The sequence below is a fragment of the Schistocerca piceifrons genome, chromosome 1 (genome assembly GCF_021461385.2).
Source record: "Schistocerca piceifrons isolate TAMUIC-IGC-003096 chromosome 1, iqSchPice1.1, whole genome shotgun sequence".
Lineage (NCBI taxonomy): Eukaryota > Metazoa > Arthropoda > Insecta > Orthoptera > Acrididae > Schistocerca > Schistocerca piceifrons.
In genome coordinates this window covers 647,230,923-647,247,088 of record NC_060138.1, presented here as the reverse complement: position 1 = coordinate 647,247,088, position 16,166 = coordinate 647,230,923, and the positions used below count along the sequence as shown (strand labels likewise).

At 39.3% G+C, this 16,166-nt stretch overlaps 1 protein-coding gene across 1 annotated transcript in view; it reads left to right on the top strand.

Moving 5' to 3' along the window:
- LOC124805156 (serine/threonine-protein kinase D1) overlaps positions 1-16,166 on the top strand; it is a 244,912-nt gene that overhangs the window by 33,115 nt on the left and 195,631 nt on the right. Inside the window, exons 2-3 of the mRNA XM_047265638.1 lie at positions 85-225; positions 9,293-9,431. Coding sequence (XP_047121594.1) covers positions 85-225; positions 9,293-9,431 — 280 coding nt within the window. The remainder of the gene's footprint in view (positions 1-84; positions 226-9,292; positions 9,432-16,166) is intronic.

The window sequence follows — 16,166 nt, the reverse complement described above, 5'->3', positions numbered from 1 at the left end:
GGTCCCCCTGCGTGCTCCACAATGAGAGTGTGCTTTTCCTTCAAGAGATTTAACTAACTTTAAATATGTATGTTTGCTATACAGATGATGCAGACCACAATGGAAGGTCCTGAAGTTACTTTCCTCTTCCAATTTGGACTTGTTAGAGATACAGTAACTACACCTGCTGGTTCATTAGGACTGAAGACATTGAAGGACTTAGCGAGTGACTTCATCAACAAAAAGGTAATGCTTTGGTGAATTGTGCAATATCTAAATATTGAAGTGTTTTATGAGTACATATTGAATAGATTCACGTCTCATTCGTTACTTGAAGATAGGAAGTGACCACAGTTACGTAACAGAAACACGGAGGTGAAAACCAGTTTTCATTTTTCCATTGAAGTGATTGCATTTTCATGCAATAAAGTAGAAAATGAAAGAAAGAAAAATGGGGCTGGGCACAGGCGGAGTCTACATCTACGATTGGAAGACACGTAAGCAATAATAAGAGAGTTGTTTGTCTTTTAGAATACGCCAACAGCAGACCTAGCATTCATAGAAACTTTGTGTGATCATTGTACTTGTGATTTGAAGCCACCGAAACCAAATGTATTTAGCACTGTTCATTACTACATCTGGGGCATTATAATACCAGACTTAATAAAATTTTTGGTATCAACACCAATACTTAAAATTGTATACCTCTGTAACATCAGAATAAAAGTATCAAAACAGACAGTATCAAAAGATAGCGATTACTTTTTGTGTATTTTTTAGCTGTTCTATAACAAAGAAGACTTACATAGAACACTGATGAAATATGGAAATTAAACTGCGTCAGCATGAACCATGTTAAGATTACGGTGTATAATGTATAAGTACACATACTGTTGTGCAAATTCTCATTGGAGTTGCGCGCTGTGATAAATCATAACCAAACGAGTGATCTTATGTTGAAGCTTACCAATTCCTTAGTACTAAAGAAGTAAACAATAGCTTGTGCCACCCACCCTGACACAATTCCTCAGCAGATACACCAAACATAAACAGTCACTTGTGTTGCGTCCATGCCTTTCTGTGTCTTCATCTTGCGAGTGTTGAGAAATGCTGGATCTCCCTCCCCCTCCCCTTTACCTCCTTGAAATGATTGAGATGTGTACCTACCTGTGCAGAAGAGATTTTGCTACAGGAAGATGATTTGCATCTTCCCTATATTCAGTTCACATAAATATGAAAACACTTTTTAAAATTGTTCCAAGGTAATGGGTACATACTCTTCTTCTTCTTCTTCTTCTTCTTCTTCTTCAGTGTCAAGGAGTGAGTGTTGGCCTATTCCAAAACCAAAGGAAGTTAATAAAACCGTTGTTTCCCCTCTCTTCACTGCCCATCCTGTATCTTGAAATGTAATGCTCGCCACAGCAGGCATTAAGGAGGTATTCTTTTCATGTGTCCATACCATATTGTTATTTTTTTCTTATTTTTTTGATTTTGTAGTGTCTAATTACCTTTCTTTCATTGTTGTTTTTATGTCTTACTGTGGTCTCACATCTTCACTCAGCACTCTTTTAGTGCTAATCCAAGAAGTAACTCAGAAACCACATCTAAGCTACTTCAATTATTCATTCATCTCCTTTTCTTAGGCTCCAGTTTTCACTACCATACATAAGAGAAGGCTGTGCCTCCATGTTGTGCAGTCTTAGTGTTACCTCTTTCCTCACAGTTCTACCAAGATGCCTTTTTATACAACTATTTATAGCATTATGTTTTTGTGTATTTTGAGTCAGCCTGAGTTAATTTTGTATATTGATATCTCTGTACCGATATATTTGAACAGATATACCTTTTTTATTTATTGTTTATCTCTATTTTTGCTCTGATTATGTATTTGCCTTCCATTGCTATCAGTTTTGTTTTATTTACTGATATAACCATTTGATAAGTTTATAAAATTTCATTAAGTTTAAAAACTTTTTCTTGTAAAGTGCTTTCACTCTCTGCTAGAACAACTTGGTCATCTGCAAATCAAATAGCGACAGTAAGTTTTTTCCTTCTGAGGGCCATCTTTTGGTGGTTTTTAGAATTCCACTCTTATGCAACTTTGTTGATACATATCAAAGAGGATTAGTGAGGCTCACGTATTTGTTTTAGTCCCTGGTTTACCATCAATGACTCTTCATTTATACTAATTGTAGTGTACAAAACATGCCAACATAACTCTCACATGATGCGTCACTGCCAAATAACATGCCTCGATGGAATGTGGACCATACACAGAAAGAACTGCTGTAGTATAATACAGAAAGTATCTGAAAGAAATATGCAATGAGATGAACAGAAATCATACTTTTATTCAAAGACAATAATTACGCTGAAGTCACTGTGATTTATGATGGTTCCCTGGACATTACAAAAGGTGGGACATTGTTCTTAATATCATGCATGATCACCACAGATACTGATGCCTGATCTGCAATGTGGTCCCTTGCTGACCACAAAGTTGGTAAGGAGTTCTTATGGTAGGGCGTTCCATCACCAACACTTTACAACCACTGGATGGTCGTTGGTGCATTTGGACGTCTTGCAATACATCTCTCCAATGCATCCTACACATGATCGATGGAATTTAAATTGTGGGAGTTGGTGGGTCAGTCCAGTCACTGAATATTTTCTTGTTCCAAAAGCTGCACCATCTGTGCAGTTCAGTGTTGTCGGACATTGTCATGCATAAAAATGAAAAGATGCATATGGGGAAGGAGTATAGTGTCACAATAACGTTGACTAGTGGGTGTAACATGTTAACATCTTCAAAGATTTGGAAGTCAATACATAAATGCAACATTATGCCTCCCCACAGCATACCACCAGGACCCCCAAAACAATCGCCAGTGTTCCTGGGTGCAGTATGTACCCTGACATGGCGAGAGGTGGGAACAAGTAATGCACATTGGAACATTATTAAACAGAGTCATTTTGGTTGCCCTGGTGTTGCGGTGACAGGGCATAATGTTGCATGGATGTACTGACCTCCAAATCTTTGAACATGTTCCACTCGCCAGTCAATATTATTGTGACACAGTACACCTTCCCATGTGTGTCATTTCAGGGATTCATTTGGTCCAAGTTGATTTCTATGGATGGCAGTGTGTGACCGCATCGAACTGCACAGGTGGAGCAGCTCTTGGAATGAGAGGATATTTAGCTAATGGACTGGCATGCCTGTTCCCTTGACTTAAATCCTGTTGAGCTCATGTGGGATCTGCTGGGGAGATGTATTGCAGCAGGTCCACATGCGCCGACGACCACCCAGCGGTTGTTAACCACGCTGCTGGAGGAATGGTACATCTTACCACAACTACTCCATACCAACCTTGTTGGCGGCACTGGAGCACATTGCAGAGCATGCATTGCCATTTGTGGTGTTCACACACTCTATCATGAGCCATGTCTCGCTTTTAGTAAAGTCCAGGAGATCGTCATAAATCACAGTGAGTTCAGTGTAATCATAGTCTTTGAATAAAAGTGTAATTTTTGTGTTTCACTGTGTATTTCTTTCAGCTACCCTTGGTACTGTACTGTAACAGTTCATTCTATGTATGGCCCAAATTTCGTCAAGGTGTGTTACTCACAGTGACACATCATGTGAAAGTTATCGGCACCCTGAAGTTTAGCATACCAGTGTACTTAATATGACTGGATTTGTATGTCATTTTAACTATGATGTTTGTTTCCTGTATACTGTATAGATACTGCATAAATGTTGTTTATTATTAGGTAGTAGTTAGAATGTTATTATTTTCCTGTAGACTATCTGATACCCAAGATACTGGTACTATCAGATTTCTTTTGATACTATGAAATTGTTGAATCTTTTGTATTTACCTGATACTATAGGTATTGGAACAAAAATATTGATACTTTCTCATATCAGTAATAATGGAACATCCGTAGATACAGCTTCAGTATTGCTCTGAATTTACTGCAAAATATAGCCACTTTGCGGTGTGCACGAAGTCCATGTATAGGTGGTTGCAAAAATATATGTAACACCAGTCTTCATGGCATAGTTGAGGATTGCATTTATTCAACTGACAACCTGTTACTCTGTTGTCTGCGAAATGGAAAATGGCTGCAGTTTATCTTGACAAGCCCACAATCCATTGTTGGCACTTCTCAGAGTTTACTGCTTTGTGAGCATGATTTTATCAGTTCCAAACCCATTTGCTTACGAAATAGCCTTCTTGACATATCCAGTCCTGTGTGTTCTTTTTATACTACAAATACATTTATACCAGAAATGCTCAAAATAGCATAAAATGTGCACAGTGGCTAGCGTCTTGTATGCCTTCAGCATTATATTCTGAACACTTGAAGTCAGCCACATCAACTCCACTCTTTTTTGAATTATAGAACATAATAATCTCTGGTTTCAGCAAATTACACATTTATTCTTATATTCTGAAACAATGGCGTCCGCCAAAATATAGTAACCTTTCATCTGGTGTTAAGGTTATCCCCTTGTTGTGTAATGCCTTGTGCAGTTTTTTGTGAAACCCCCCATGGCATCAAGTACAGGGGCCAAATGATCACTTTTTACATTCCTCTTTTGTGTGAGTATTATCTAGTGTAACACATCTCAAAACAAAATGAAATCTTTGCAGTGACATACTTGGAAGGAAGAGTTCTGTTCCTGTGCTACAAATGTTCCAAAATTCTTCTATATTCATTGTGCATCTGTGGAGAATGCCAGAAATGTACAAAAGGCCCAAAAATACCTTGAACTCCTCTTTTTCTTTCCAAGTTTCATGTAGTATTTGGGTCATTTTTATAAAGAGGTTTTATTTTATCTGTGTGTGTATTTGTGCTCTATATTATCAAATTGAGCAAATAATTGTTAATGAACAGATTCCAGGTCTTGGCAATGGTGTTAGCATTTCTGGTTTCCCCACTGACACCAGGCAAATGCATAATTGTATTCAGAGATCTGGAACAGACATTTTCATTGCGAACATTTTGTCAGCCACTTAGTTCATCCGTCTCTCAACAAATAGCAAGATGATGATTCACTGGAAGAGGAGCCAGAACCAACTGCAAATACCTTGACAGAGAATTTAGATTAGTGTTAGTGAGTGTACTTGCACTTAAGACAGGAATAATATTATCTTCACTCTCCAGCTGTTCATCATTCATTTCACTTCCTGTATCGTGATCACTTTCAAGAACAAAATTAGGATCTACATACAAATCGTTACCATCCTCTAATAACAGTTTTTCAATTTTTTTCTCACTTGGTAATGTTGCCAAGCCATTTTGAAGCAGTTTCATTTCTCTCAGTTAGTACAACAAGAAAAGTGCATTAGCAGAAAAAGCTCACATGAACGGGTGGGGTGGATCTCTCAGACCCAGAATATGTATTTTCCCATGTGAGCAATCAACTGGTGAACAAAGAGGAATGATGAAATGAGCAGTGGTCTCTAGGAATGTTAACTGAAAGCTACAGTAAACAGCTTACTCATAAAAAGTGTACTCATGCAGATATTTTTAAAACAAAATCTACCTTTGGCGGAGAGACCCACCGTCCGTTCTGCGTTGGTGATTATTGCATCATAGGCAGCTTCATAAACCTTGTGAATAGCACTTGTGGAACCACTTCAAGAATGAGAGATTCCTGCATACATCCCAGAGCGGTTGGCAGTTGGCTCTGTGGATGCCTTCAAGTCACTGTATTTATCAGTTGGTGGGAGTTTTGGTTTCTGGCGGTTTTCTTAGCAGTTCTGCAGTAAAAATACATAAGTAATGTCCAAGATGTGAAACAATTAAACAAAATAGAAATGTTGCTGTGCACGAGGTAACTTAGGTAGTGAGGAATAGTACAAATGAGTGAAGCATGACATAGGAAATCTGTGGACTTCATTTTTGATGATTTACAATACCGGAAGGAAGAATACAACAGCATCTAATTTCATAACTAGTGAGAAGGACTTACATTATATTTTTAATCTTCATTCTTTAAGATTATCATCAAAAGAACAGTGTTCAGCATAGCTCAGGCTGCAGCTCTGTGTTAATAAAACCATGCAGAGTATAATTTGGGCCATGATTTTCTCTACGTGCAAGCCATCTATCACTAAAAAAACTGGGTTTATTTTGTATGGGAACAATGTACGGTCATCTCGTGACTTGTTCCTTGAGTGTTGCTACCTTCTGTTGTCATTTCTAGAATGATTTCGAAAGAAACACATGTGAATATAACAGCTGCTGTAGTGAATGGCTGAGCCAAAATGATCGCATTGACATAATTTCTTGTGTGTACCCATTAGGTTTCACAGTTTGCTGTAATTCTGTCACAAATAAGCCATTTTGTTGGGTGGGCAAGAAGTTTGGAAGCTCAAGAGGAAGAAATAGGCTTGGACTTCTTTCATGGGAGGATAATTTTACCTTCTGCCATCATTATTTTAAAATTTGTGATCTCTCAAAAAACTAAAGTAAGTAGGAAAAATAAATCTTGAAGTTTGGCCCTTTATTAATATGTATTATTCCTGAAGATATACCAATTAATATGTGCCAGTGCTTTAAATAATGGCATAAATGGCCAGTTTCGTAATCTCCATTTAATTGCTCAGTCCATCGTCCTCCAGTGAACTGTCATTTGCTAAGTTCATAGTGACTCCTTATTTGGTAAAACAAAGCTACCAGTGCTGTAACTTGTGAGTGTCTGCAGACTTTGATTTGCCCCACAAGCACTTAAAAGAGATCAAAGCCACTTTCTTACCAGGTGAGCTTATATTAACATGCCTACTTCGCCTATTTGACAGAAAGTACTCAGCTGTGCCATCTGCACAATATGACACTGTTTTGCTAGTACTGGGGTACCTGGCCACTATTCAAAATCTGTGCAGTGCCTGAGTGCCAAAACAGAAACACTGTGAGTGGCGCTGCAATCATTGCATAGGTTGGTATCGTGCAGGGCACAGTCTCGGGCCCACAGTAATTGTAACTGACAATAATGATGCACAAACAGGACACCTATGGAACACCAATTGCAGTGATGTGTGAAGAATGTTGTACAATAGAATCCTATCATTGTTGTTGTTGTTGTTGTTCTTGTCTTCAGTCCTGAGACTGGTTTGATGCAGCTCTCCATGCTACCCTATCCTGTGCAAGCTTCTTCATCTCCCAGTACTTACTGCAACCTACATCCTTCTGAATCTGCTTAGTGCATTCATCTCTTGGTCTCCCTCTACAATTTTTACCCTCCACACTGCTCTCCAATGCTAAGTTTGTGATCCCTTGATGCCTCAGAACATGTCCTACTAACCGGTCCCTTCTTTTTGTCATGTTGTGCCACAAACTCCTCTTCTCCCCAATTCTATTCAATACTTCATCATTAGTTACATGATCTACCCACCTAATCTTCAGCATTCTTCTGTAGCACCACATTTCGAAAGCTTCTATTCTCTTCTTGTCCAAACTATTTATCATCCATGTTTCACTTCCATACGTGGCTACACTCCATACAAATACTTTCAGAAACAACTTCCTGACACTTAAATCAATACTCGATGTTAACAAATTTCTCTTCATCAGAAACGCTTTCCTTGCCATTGCCAGTCAACATTTGATATCCTCTCTACTTCGATCATCATTAGTTATTTTTCTCCCCAAATAGCAAAACTCCTTTACTACTTTAAGTGTCTCGTTTCCTAATCTAATTCCTTCAGTATCGCTCGACTTAATTCGACTACATTCCATTATCCTCATTTTGCTTTTGTTGATGTTCATCTTATACCCTCCTTTCAAGACACTGTCAATTCCATTCAACTGCTCTTCCAAGTCCTTTGCTGTCTCTGATAGAATTACAATGTCATTGGCGAAGCTCAAAGTTTTTATTTCTTCTCCATGGATTTTAATACCTACTCCAAATTTTTCTTTTATTTCCTTTACTGCTTGCTCAATATACAGATTGAATAACATCGGGGAGCGGCTACAACCCTGTTTCACTCCCTTCTCAACCACTGCTTCCCTTTCATGCCCCTTGACTCTTAGAACTGCCATCTGGTTTCTGTACAAATTGTAAACAGCCTTTCTCTCCCTGTATTTTACCCCTGCCACCTTTAGAATTTGAAAGAGAGTATTCCAGTCAACATTGTCAAAGGCTTTCTCTAAGTCTACAAATGCTAGAAACATAGGTTTGCCTTTACTTAATCTTTCTTCTAAGATAAGTCGTAAGGTCAGTATTGCCTCACGTGTTCCAATATTTCTACGCAATCCAAACTGATCTTCCCCGAGGTCGGCTTCTACCAGTTTTTCCATTCGTCTGTAAAGAATTCGTGTTAGTATTTTGCAGCTGTGACTTATTAAACTGATAGTTCGGTTATTTTCACATCTGTCAACACCTGCTTTCTTTGGGATTGGAATTATTACATTCTTCTTGAAGTCTGAGGGAATTTCGCCTGTCTCATACATCTTGCTCACCTATCATTAAGTTTCACTAAACAGCCAAAAAAGCAATCATCTGACATCCACATTCTTGTATAAGGTGTGGATCACCTATACCTTGTCCTTTAATAATGAGTCCACTCTGCTCAATATCTCCCAGCATTGATGAGAGAATAATTCTGAGGCATGTGGCTGAAACTCGGTGTTCAATGGAAGCAGCATTTTGGTAAGTGATGACATTGCCACGAGGTGCGATGATTAATTTACTGCCAACAAGTTTTTCCTCCCACTCACTTCTAGTGGTCTTTGTCAGCTCCAGTACTGCTTTGTCAAAGGTTTGCACTGCGGACTCATTCAGTGCACAACATGTATGTGATGGATCTTTCCCTGTAGTAAAGCCAGTTCATTGTAATTGCAGGGGAACTATCCTCAACTTTTAATTAACTCAAACATACATCCCAAGATCTTGCTAAGATTATAACCCCTGCCGTGATTGTTCAACTTGTCATTTATTCATATATTTGTTGTTTCTTCTGTGAAAACTTTCTACAGTTGTAATCCATGCTGTGTACGGCTGAGAGATAATGTTCTATGTTGCAAACTTGTTTGGTTGTAGGAATTGAATGTGTGCTGCTGGTGTTCATGTTAGGGGTCGTAAATTGCGTGCATGATATTTCTTTTCCCATACTCCTGTAGGAAAATATAGATAATTGTTTGTTGAAAAACAATCAAACATTACTCTCTCAAAAAATTAGCTTCGGTTTGGGTTTTATATGTTTCTGTTATTTAATTCCACAGTGCTTTGTCTGCATTGAACATCTATTCTTATGTATAAGCACCAAATTTTTTCAATACACTTGTTTTATCTGTACAGTTTCCTGACCATGGTCTGACTTGCCTTGGTGAAAGGCTGCTGCTGTTCCGCCATGACCACAGTTCTGCCAACATCTTACAGTTGGTAAACTCGGCAGCAGAAATTATTGATGAAACACTGGTGGAAATTGTTTTGACAGGTAACTGCTCCACGTTTATCCACTTAAAAATAGTGGCATTTCATGCAGTAATTCTAATTAAATGGGAGTATTGCTGAGAAAAAGATTTTAAACTATTCTTTGCTGTTGTAAGTAATTATATGATTAGTCTGAGAACACCAGTTTTGTTTCTGTCGGAGCTTGGTGGTAATAAGTCACTGCTTTGCACTTAATGGCGGAGCTGTTATGTTTGGGGCAGAACTGTCTACAGTTCTCAAACATCTAGATAATTACTTTATTCATGCTGTATCTTGTTGAACTCCATGGTAGTTATTTAGTTAAGAATTGTTGATGGACAATGCAACCAGCCACTGTTATCTTTTAAAAGCTTTGTGTGACTGCCATGACCAATTTTGGTCTATCATGCATGAATGATACCTTGTAACCAGTCAAGGCAGTAAAATAAGGCTTTTTAAAATTATTCATCGACAATCTTAACATGATGTATCTAGGCATATGACTACACTCATTCGCTGCAGTTTTTATCATTTCAGTTAGTAATTTTAGTTTGCAATACACATTTTATACTGTTTTTAATCATCTGATGTATTACCTACACTGATGAGCCAGAACATTATGATCACTACCCACATCAAGGTTGTATGCTGCCTGGTGATGCTGAGGGCACATAACGTGATAAGAGAAAGATATGAGCATAGCAGAGATGAACGGGGAATCAATCTAGCAATGATAAGTGACGCAAATGCAGAAATCTTCCAATTTAAGCAACTTTGACAAAAGCCAGATTGTTGTGTCCCAGTACCTGGGAGCGAGCATCTTGAAAATGGTGAAGATGGTTGCGTGTTTACATGCCACTGTCATGAGCATCTGTGGTAAATGGTTGAAGAATGCTGAAACCACGAGTAGGTGACAAGACGTTGGATGTCCATACCTCATCACAGAACACATGGATTGGAGGGTTGCCTGTTCTCTAAAGAAGGATAGGCTGCAATCCATGGTAGATCTGATGACGGAGTACAGTGCTGGATCAGGCACAAGTGTTTTTGGAGCATGCTGGCATCCAGGTGAACGGCTGCTCACTATGAGCACAGGCCGATGGGTGCAGTATTATGTTACGGGGAGTATTCAACTGGACGTCCATGGAACCTGCAGTAGTAATCGACGGCACCTTGACTAGCTGTGGACCATGTGAACATTATTAGGGAGTTCCTATAACCCGTTATGCTTTGATGTCTTTCCCAACTGCAATGGCATCTTTCAGCAGGGTAACTGTCCATCTCACAAGGCCAGAATTGTGTTGCAATGGTTTGAGGAGCATGATAGTGAACTCACAGTGATGTCTTGGCCATCAAATTCTGAAATCTATATCCGATGAAGCTCAGCTGGGATGCTACTGGGTGCCAGTTCTGCGCCCATAAATTACGTAAGTGTATGACCTCTGCATGTGTGACCTCTGCATTGGCATCTGGGTGCCACAAACCTTTAGAAAACTTCTGAAGTACTTGTTGAATCCATGGCATGCAGAATCACTGCTGAATTATGTTCCAGAGGTGGGCCAACACGCTTTGAAGTTGGCTGTGATAATGTTTTGGCTTATCAGTATAAGTTATGCACTGATAAAATGGAAGCTTTTAAATGAACCAAGTGAGAATTTTGGTTGTAAATGAGAGGTTTTTGAGAGAAGGAATTAATGCAATGCAAGTATTTATTTCTATTGTCCTTTTTGGACTGAAGTATTAATAAAATCTGTGCAGTATTTGTGGTGAATATGAAAGCAGCTGCTTAGTTATTCAAACTACCAGAATTATGAGAAAGCATTGCCAAAAGATCAGATGTTTGGAACACTACCTCTGCTATTTAAAAGGCTGCTTTTTGGAGAGTACTTTTATTTTGCCATTGGGTCTACTACTGCATTTTTTAACTGTTTTACCATATACAGGGTTATTTATATGAATATCTGGAGTTTTAATGCTTTATAATATTTATTACATTAAACTTACAGCTATAAATGATATGTCAAATGAAAGAGCAACTCAAACAGTTGTGTTTGGCACCAGTGTGCATGCGAAGCGCGCATTGTTTCCGCTAGAACTTCACTGCACCCAAGTGCTGGATAGGCCACAAGGGGCCCAATGACAGGGCTTGCTTGCATGGCCTCCATGTTCACCCGACCTAACGCCATGCGATATTTTCCTTTGTGGCATCATCAAGGATCGTGTGTACGTGCCTCCGCTACCAGCAGACCTCCATGAATTAAGAAACTGGATTGAAGCAGCTGTTGCTACAATCACTGAAGACACACTTATTAACGTTTGGGAAGAACTCAACTATAGACTTGATGTGTGCCGTGTGACAAATGGTGCTTACATTGAACATTTATAAGGTTCTTGGTAAAACTGTTTGACTTGCTCTTTCATTTGACATTTCATGTATAACTGTAATTTTAATATAATAAATGTTATAAAGCATTAAAACCTCGATATTAATTTATAAACACCTTATATTATGCATTGATTACGATTGTGAACTATTATGTGCTTCATACTTGTAGAGACATCAGGAAGTAGCTTACATGTGTTCTACACTAACACAGTTGTGCAATAAGAGTAGTGCATTGTCAGAAGAGAGTAGATTTTCGGGATTTTCTGCAGACGCAGCTCTGCAGCAGCATGGATAACAGGTGTGTCACAGTGTGCTGGTGAAATGGTGAGGCAACTGGAAACCTACTCCAAAGTTGAAGTTCATGGGACATTACAATTCTTGTGGGCTAAACATTGAAAGTACACACAGATTCACTACGAAATTCTTGAAGTATTTGGACAAATGCAATGTCATGCCCAACCATAGCAAAATGGATCCATCAATTTGACCAAGGGCACACAGATGTAGGTGATTCTGATCAGTAAGAAAAGCTGTAGACATCAGCCACAGATGACAATATCTAGACAGTTGAGGAACTGATTCGTAAAAGTGTCAGAGTTTCCAGTGATGAGGACATTCACAAAGCATTCTCAAATGGCTTTGTGAATCAGGAGCAGATTTGTATCATCAAGGTTGTGAATGCTTGATAGAATGTTCTGCCCCTTTTTGCATAGATTTGGTGAGCATGATGGAAAAATTTTGTTACTGATCTATCCACTTTGAAGTGTGGTGCAACATTCAGTAAAAGTTACTTGACCTGCCATAATAATGTGTGACTTACTAACAGTTAATTCCATGAAAGTGGAGCGGTAGCTCGGTTTGGAAACATTATCATGAAGAATTTGGGCTTGTGGAGGGAACCATCCTGCAGATATCACTGAACTGGTTCAGGGAAGTGGTTAAAAAGTTAAATACATGTGGCCAAGTGGGATTCAGCAGTCCTTTAAAGAGAAAAGTCAGTTTGTAACAGTTGATTCTGTATATTTTGAAAATTAATTAGCTGTTTGTAGTTATGGTTCATCAGCCTTGTCATACATAGTCTTATGGTTGGTGATTAAAACAGTAGTAATTTTAAATTTACAAATAAATTAATTGATAAACTTTGTGTGTGGTTCTATAATCCGAACAACGAAGCTGGCAAGGATATGAGCCATAGTCATATGTTTCTATATGCAGCATTAACAGAGTGAAGAAAGTAATTATTTATTGTATTTTGAGAAAAAGATATAAGTTAGGGAGATGATAGTAGAACTGAATGAATTTCAGAGTAACAGGGTTCTGAATCAACAGTATTCTTAATCATGTATGGTAGCATATACCAATAATCTCGCAAATTTTTAAAGAATCAAACTCACGTGTGTGAAACAGCTTCAAATTTATGATTACTTTACAAATGAGTTAATATTTTAAATATTTGACATTGAGTGTTTGTGCGAGGAAAAGTTTAGATATGATTTGAAATTATATTTAAAGTTTGGTGGAAGGTGCCAACTGCTTTCATTATCAGACACTGGATTGAGTATATTCTGGGTAATTTGCACAGTGTTTTATGCGAAAGCCAGTTCTTCATGCATCTCAATGTTTGACATAATTTCTCCTAAACCATGTGTCATGCAATGGTATAAGTTTGCCAGGTACATTCAGTGCTGTATGTGGGCACTGTCTGGAAAATGTTGTAATGTAGCAAATTATTATGAGTTGTCATCTTGCATTTAAAAGCTTATCTTGCCGTGGAGCCGGGAGGAGAGCAGATTTTGGTTCTCACACTGGCACAGCTGACGCTGGCTACTGAGCCAATTGAGCTGTGTGCTTGGCTAATGCTGCGTGTAATACATTACACATAGCCTCTATGAGTCTGAAGAAGTACTATTAAATATTAATTAATCTTGTTGATACCTTGTGGACTAAATTCTTTGGTTAATACAACCATATTGTTAAAATTTCAGGCCTCAGGCCTGTGAATCGAGATAGTCGCTTGGGAACCGTCTTCTGGTAAACACATATGTTAAACCATGCTGATCAAACTACTACCAAAATGAAGAAATCATAGCATTTGATTGGTTGTCGTGTCAATGAAAAGGGGCTAAATTATTGAGTATTTTGTTAAAGTTTGAGCTTTGTGAGTGGTAAGCTACAATTTTACTGCAGATGTCATGGAAAAATATGGGCCTTTTGCCAACTGCGTAATTGTATTGGTAAGCTCTGTATGTAGTGGGTAGTTGCAGACAGTGTTCTATGGGTGTGTAAATAAGTATGTTAGCAATGCAATGTGTGTTACCACAAGCAAGGTGTGTGGCTCATTGTGTAATAGTCTATGATTTGTTAACAATGTGTAATGATTCAGGTGAGGAAGCTGAATGCTGGCAAGATGTAGTCATTGTTCTCAATGTTTAAATAATAGGTTTGAGTCTCAGCCACTCGGGGGCAGTTAAGTTACAGCAAGAAGTATTACCATAGTGTTACAGTCAAGTGTCCTTCTCATACAGTAGTTTTATTTTGTTTTGATTTCACAATGCCAGAGGCTGAGAATTGTCAGAAGTGGGTATTGGTTTGCGTCTTTGGGAAGCGCAGCGTTACTGAGCAAGGAATATGGCTCGGTATATAAGCATTAAAATAATGAAGTGTTAGGATAGTGATATGTTCAAGTGTCTTTGTTGCTTCAGTGTGTATGGTCGATAAAGGGTAATCATGTTGTGGTCGGTACCACAGGGGGTGGGATTTTCAATAACACAAGGAGCTACAACTGTAGCAGATGAAGTAGATAAACTAGCAGTTAAACAAGCAGACAAAACACAAAGTTGTCTAAGAGATAGGAAGCGCTTTGGGATACGACCTCTAGGAGGCTCACCACCATTTGATGAGTATGTGCTTAGCTAACACAGGTCCCCAGCCTTTGCAGTGCTACTTTCTTTCCGTGCTGCATGTCAGTCCTCCTGCTATTCTTTTTCTCTTCCTTGGGGGGAATGCCTGGGGTATTTTTTAGGAATGTGTTCTGAATTTTCGGTAACCTGACATCTTTCTTTCTTCATTCTCCATCACCTGTCCATCCTCCACTTTGGTGTTTGAGGTTACTCTTTGTTTCTTGATTCTCCCTGTGTGCCCTTGAAGAAGATTGGCCCACACATCTACCACGTAACAGGTGAATGGGTAATGAGTAATTCCCAGCCCCGGGTCAACAGGTAGGGTTCGCACATACCCCCTGGTATGGACCAGGCCCAGGGAGAGGTGGTTACCTGAGTTGAGTTGTTCCCATTCCAAATTGCCAATTCGTCCCTCTGTATGGAGTTCAGGAGGTGTGACTACTGAGGTGTGAACAATCACCAACTGTGGGTGAGCCACCCTCCCCCCCCCCCCCCCTGACAGGACACACCTACAACCCCCCACCCCACCCCCCACCCCCCACCCCCAGTTGGAAAGAGCATGCCATTGGAGATGCTGGCAATTGTGGCAGATTTTCTCACTATCAGACAATCGCCATCTCAGTCTGTCTACTAAACATAAGTGGAATGAGGCTAAAGATTCTAAGATTCTCCCAGTTGCTCCTCTGTTCCTCGAGCTGTCACGTACTGAAAGAGGTCAGTCCTTTGCTACGGTTAATCCATTTATCATTCAGAAAGGTGTTGATGCAATTGCCAGCCCAAAGAAATCCTGCTCTATTTTACGCAGTGGCCCTTTGATTTTGGAGACTGATTGTGATTCTCATGCACAACAACTGCTTGCAGCTTCACTCCTCCACATTTATCCTGTTTGTTTCGAGGCCCATCGAACACTGAATTCTGCACATGATGTTACTTACATGAGGCTACTTGATGGACTGACTGAGGGAGAAATACAAATTTTCCTCTCTGATCAGGGCATCACTGCATTTGATTGGGTCATGAAAAAGGTTGACACATCATAAGTGCCTGCCGCACTCTTTTCCTCACGTTTGATAGAGTAGTGCTTCCATCAAAGATCAGTGCAGGCTGTGAAGTCATCACAGTTTGACCATACATTCCAAACCCGATGCATTGCTATCAGTGTCAAGATTACAACCCCCATTCGCATGTCCTGTTGGAACACAGCCAAATGTATTACTTGTGGTGGGGATGCTCAGGAGGGTGAGTGCACACCTCCTTCTCCCTACTGTATCAATTGCAGTGGCGACTGTGCAGCCTCATTCCAAGGATGTCCAGTGTATCTTGATCAGTGAGCCGTCCAGGATTTCCGGGTGAAGCTAAAAGTGCCTTACCCTGTAACTCACAAGTTGTTAGCTAGTTGAAAGCCCTGCATTTTACCATCTAGCACTTACAGAACTGTTCTTGCTACACCTTGCTTCACGAAGGAAATGTCCAC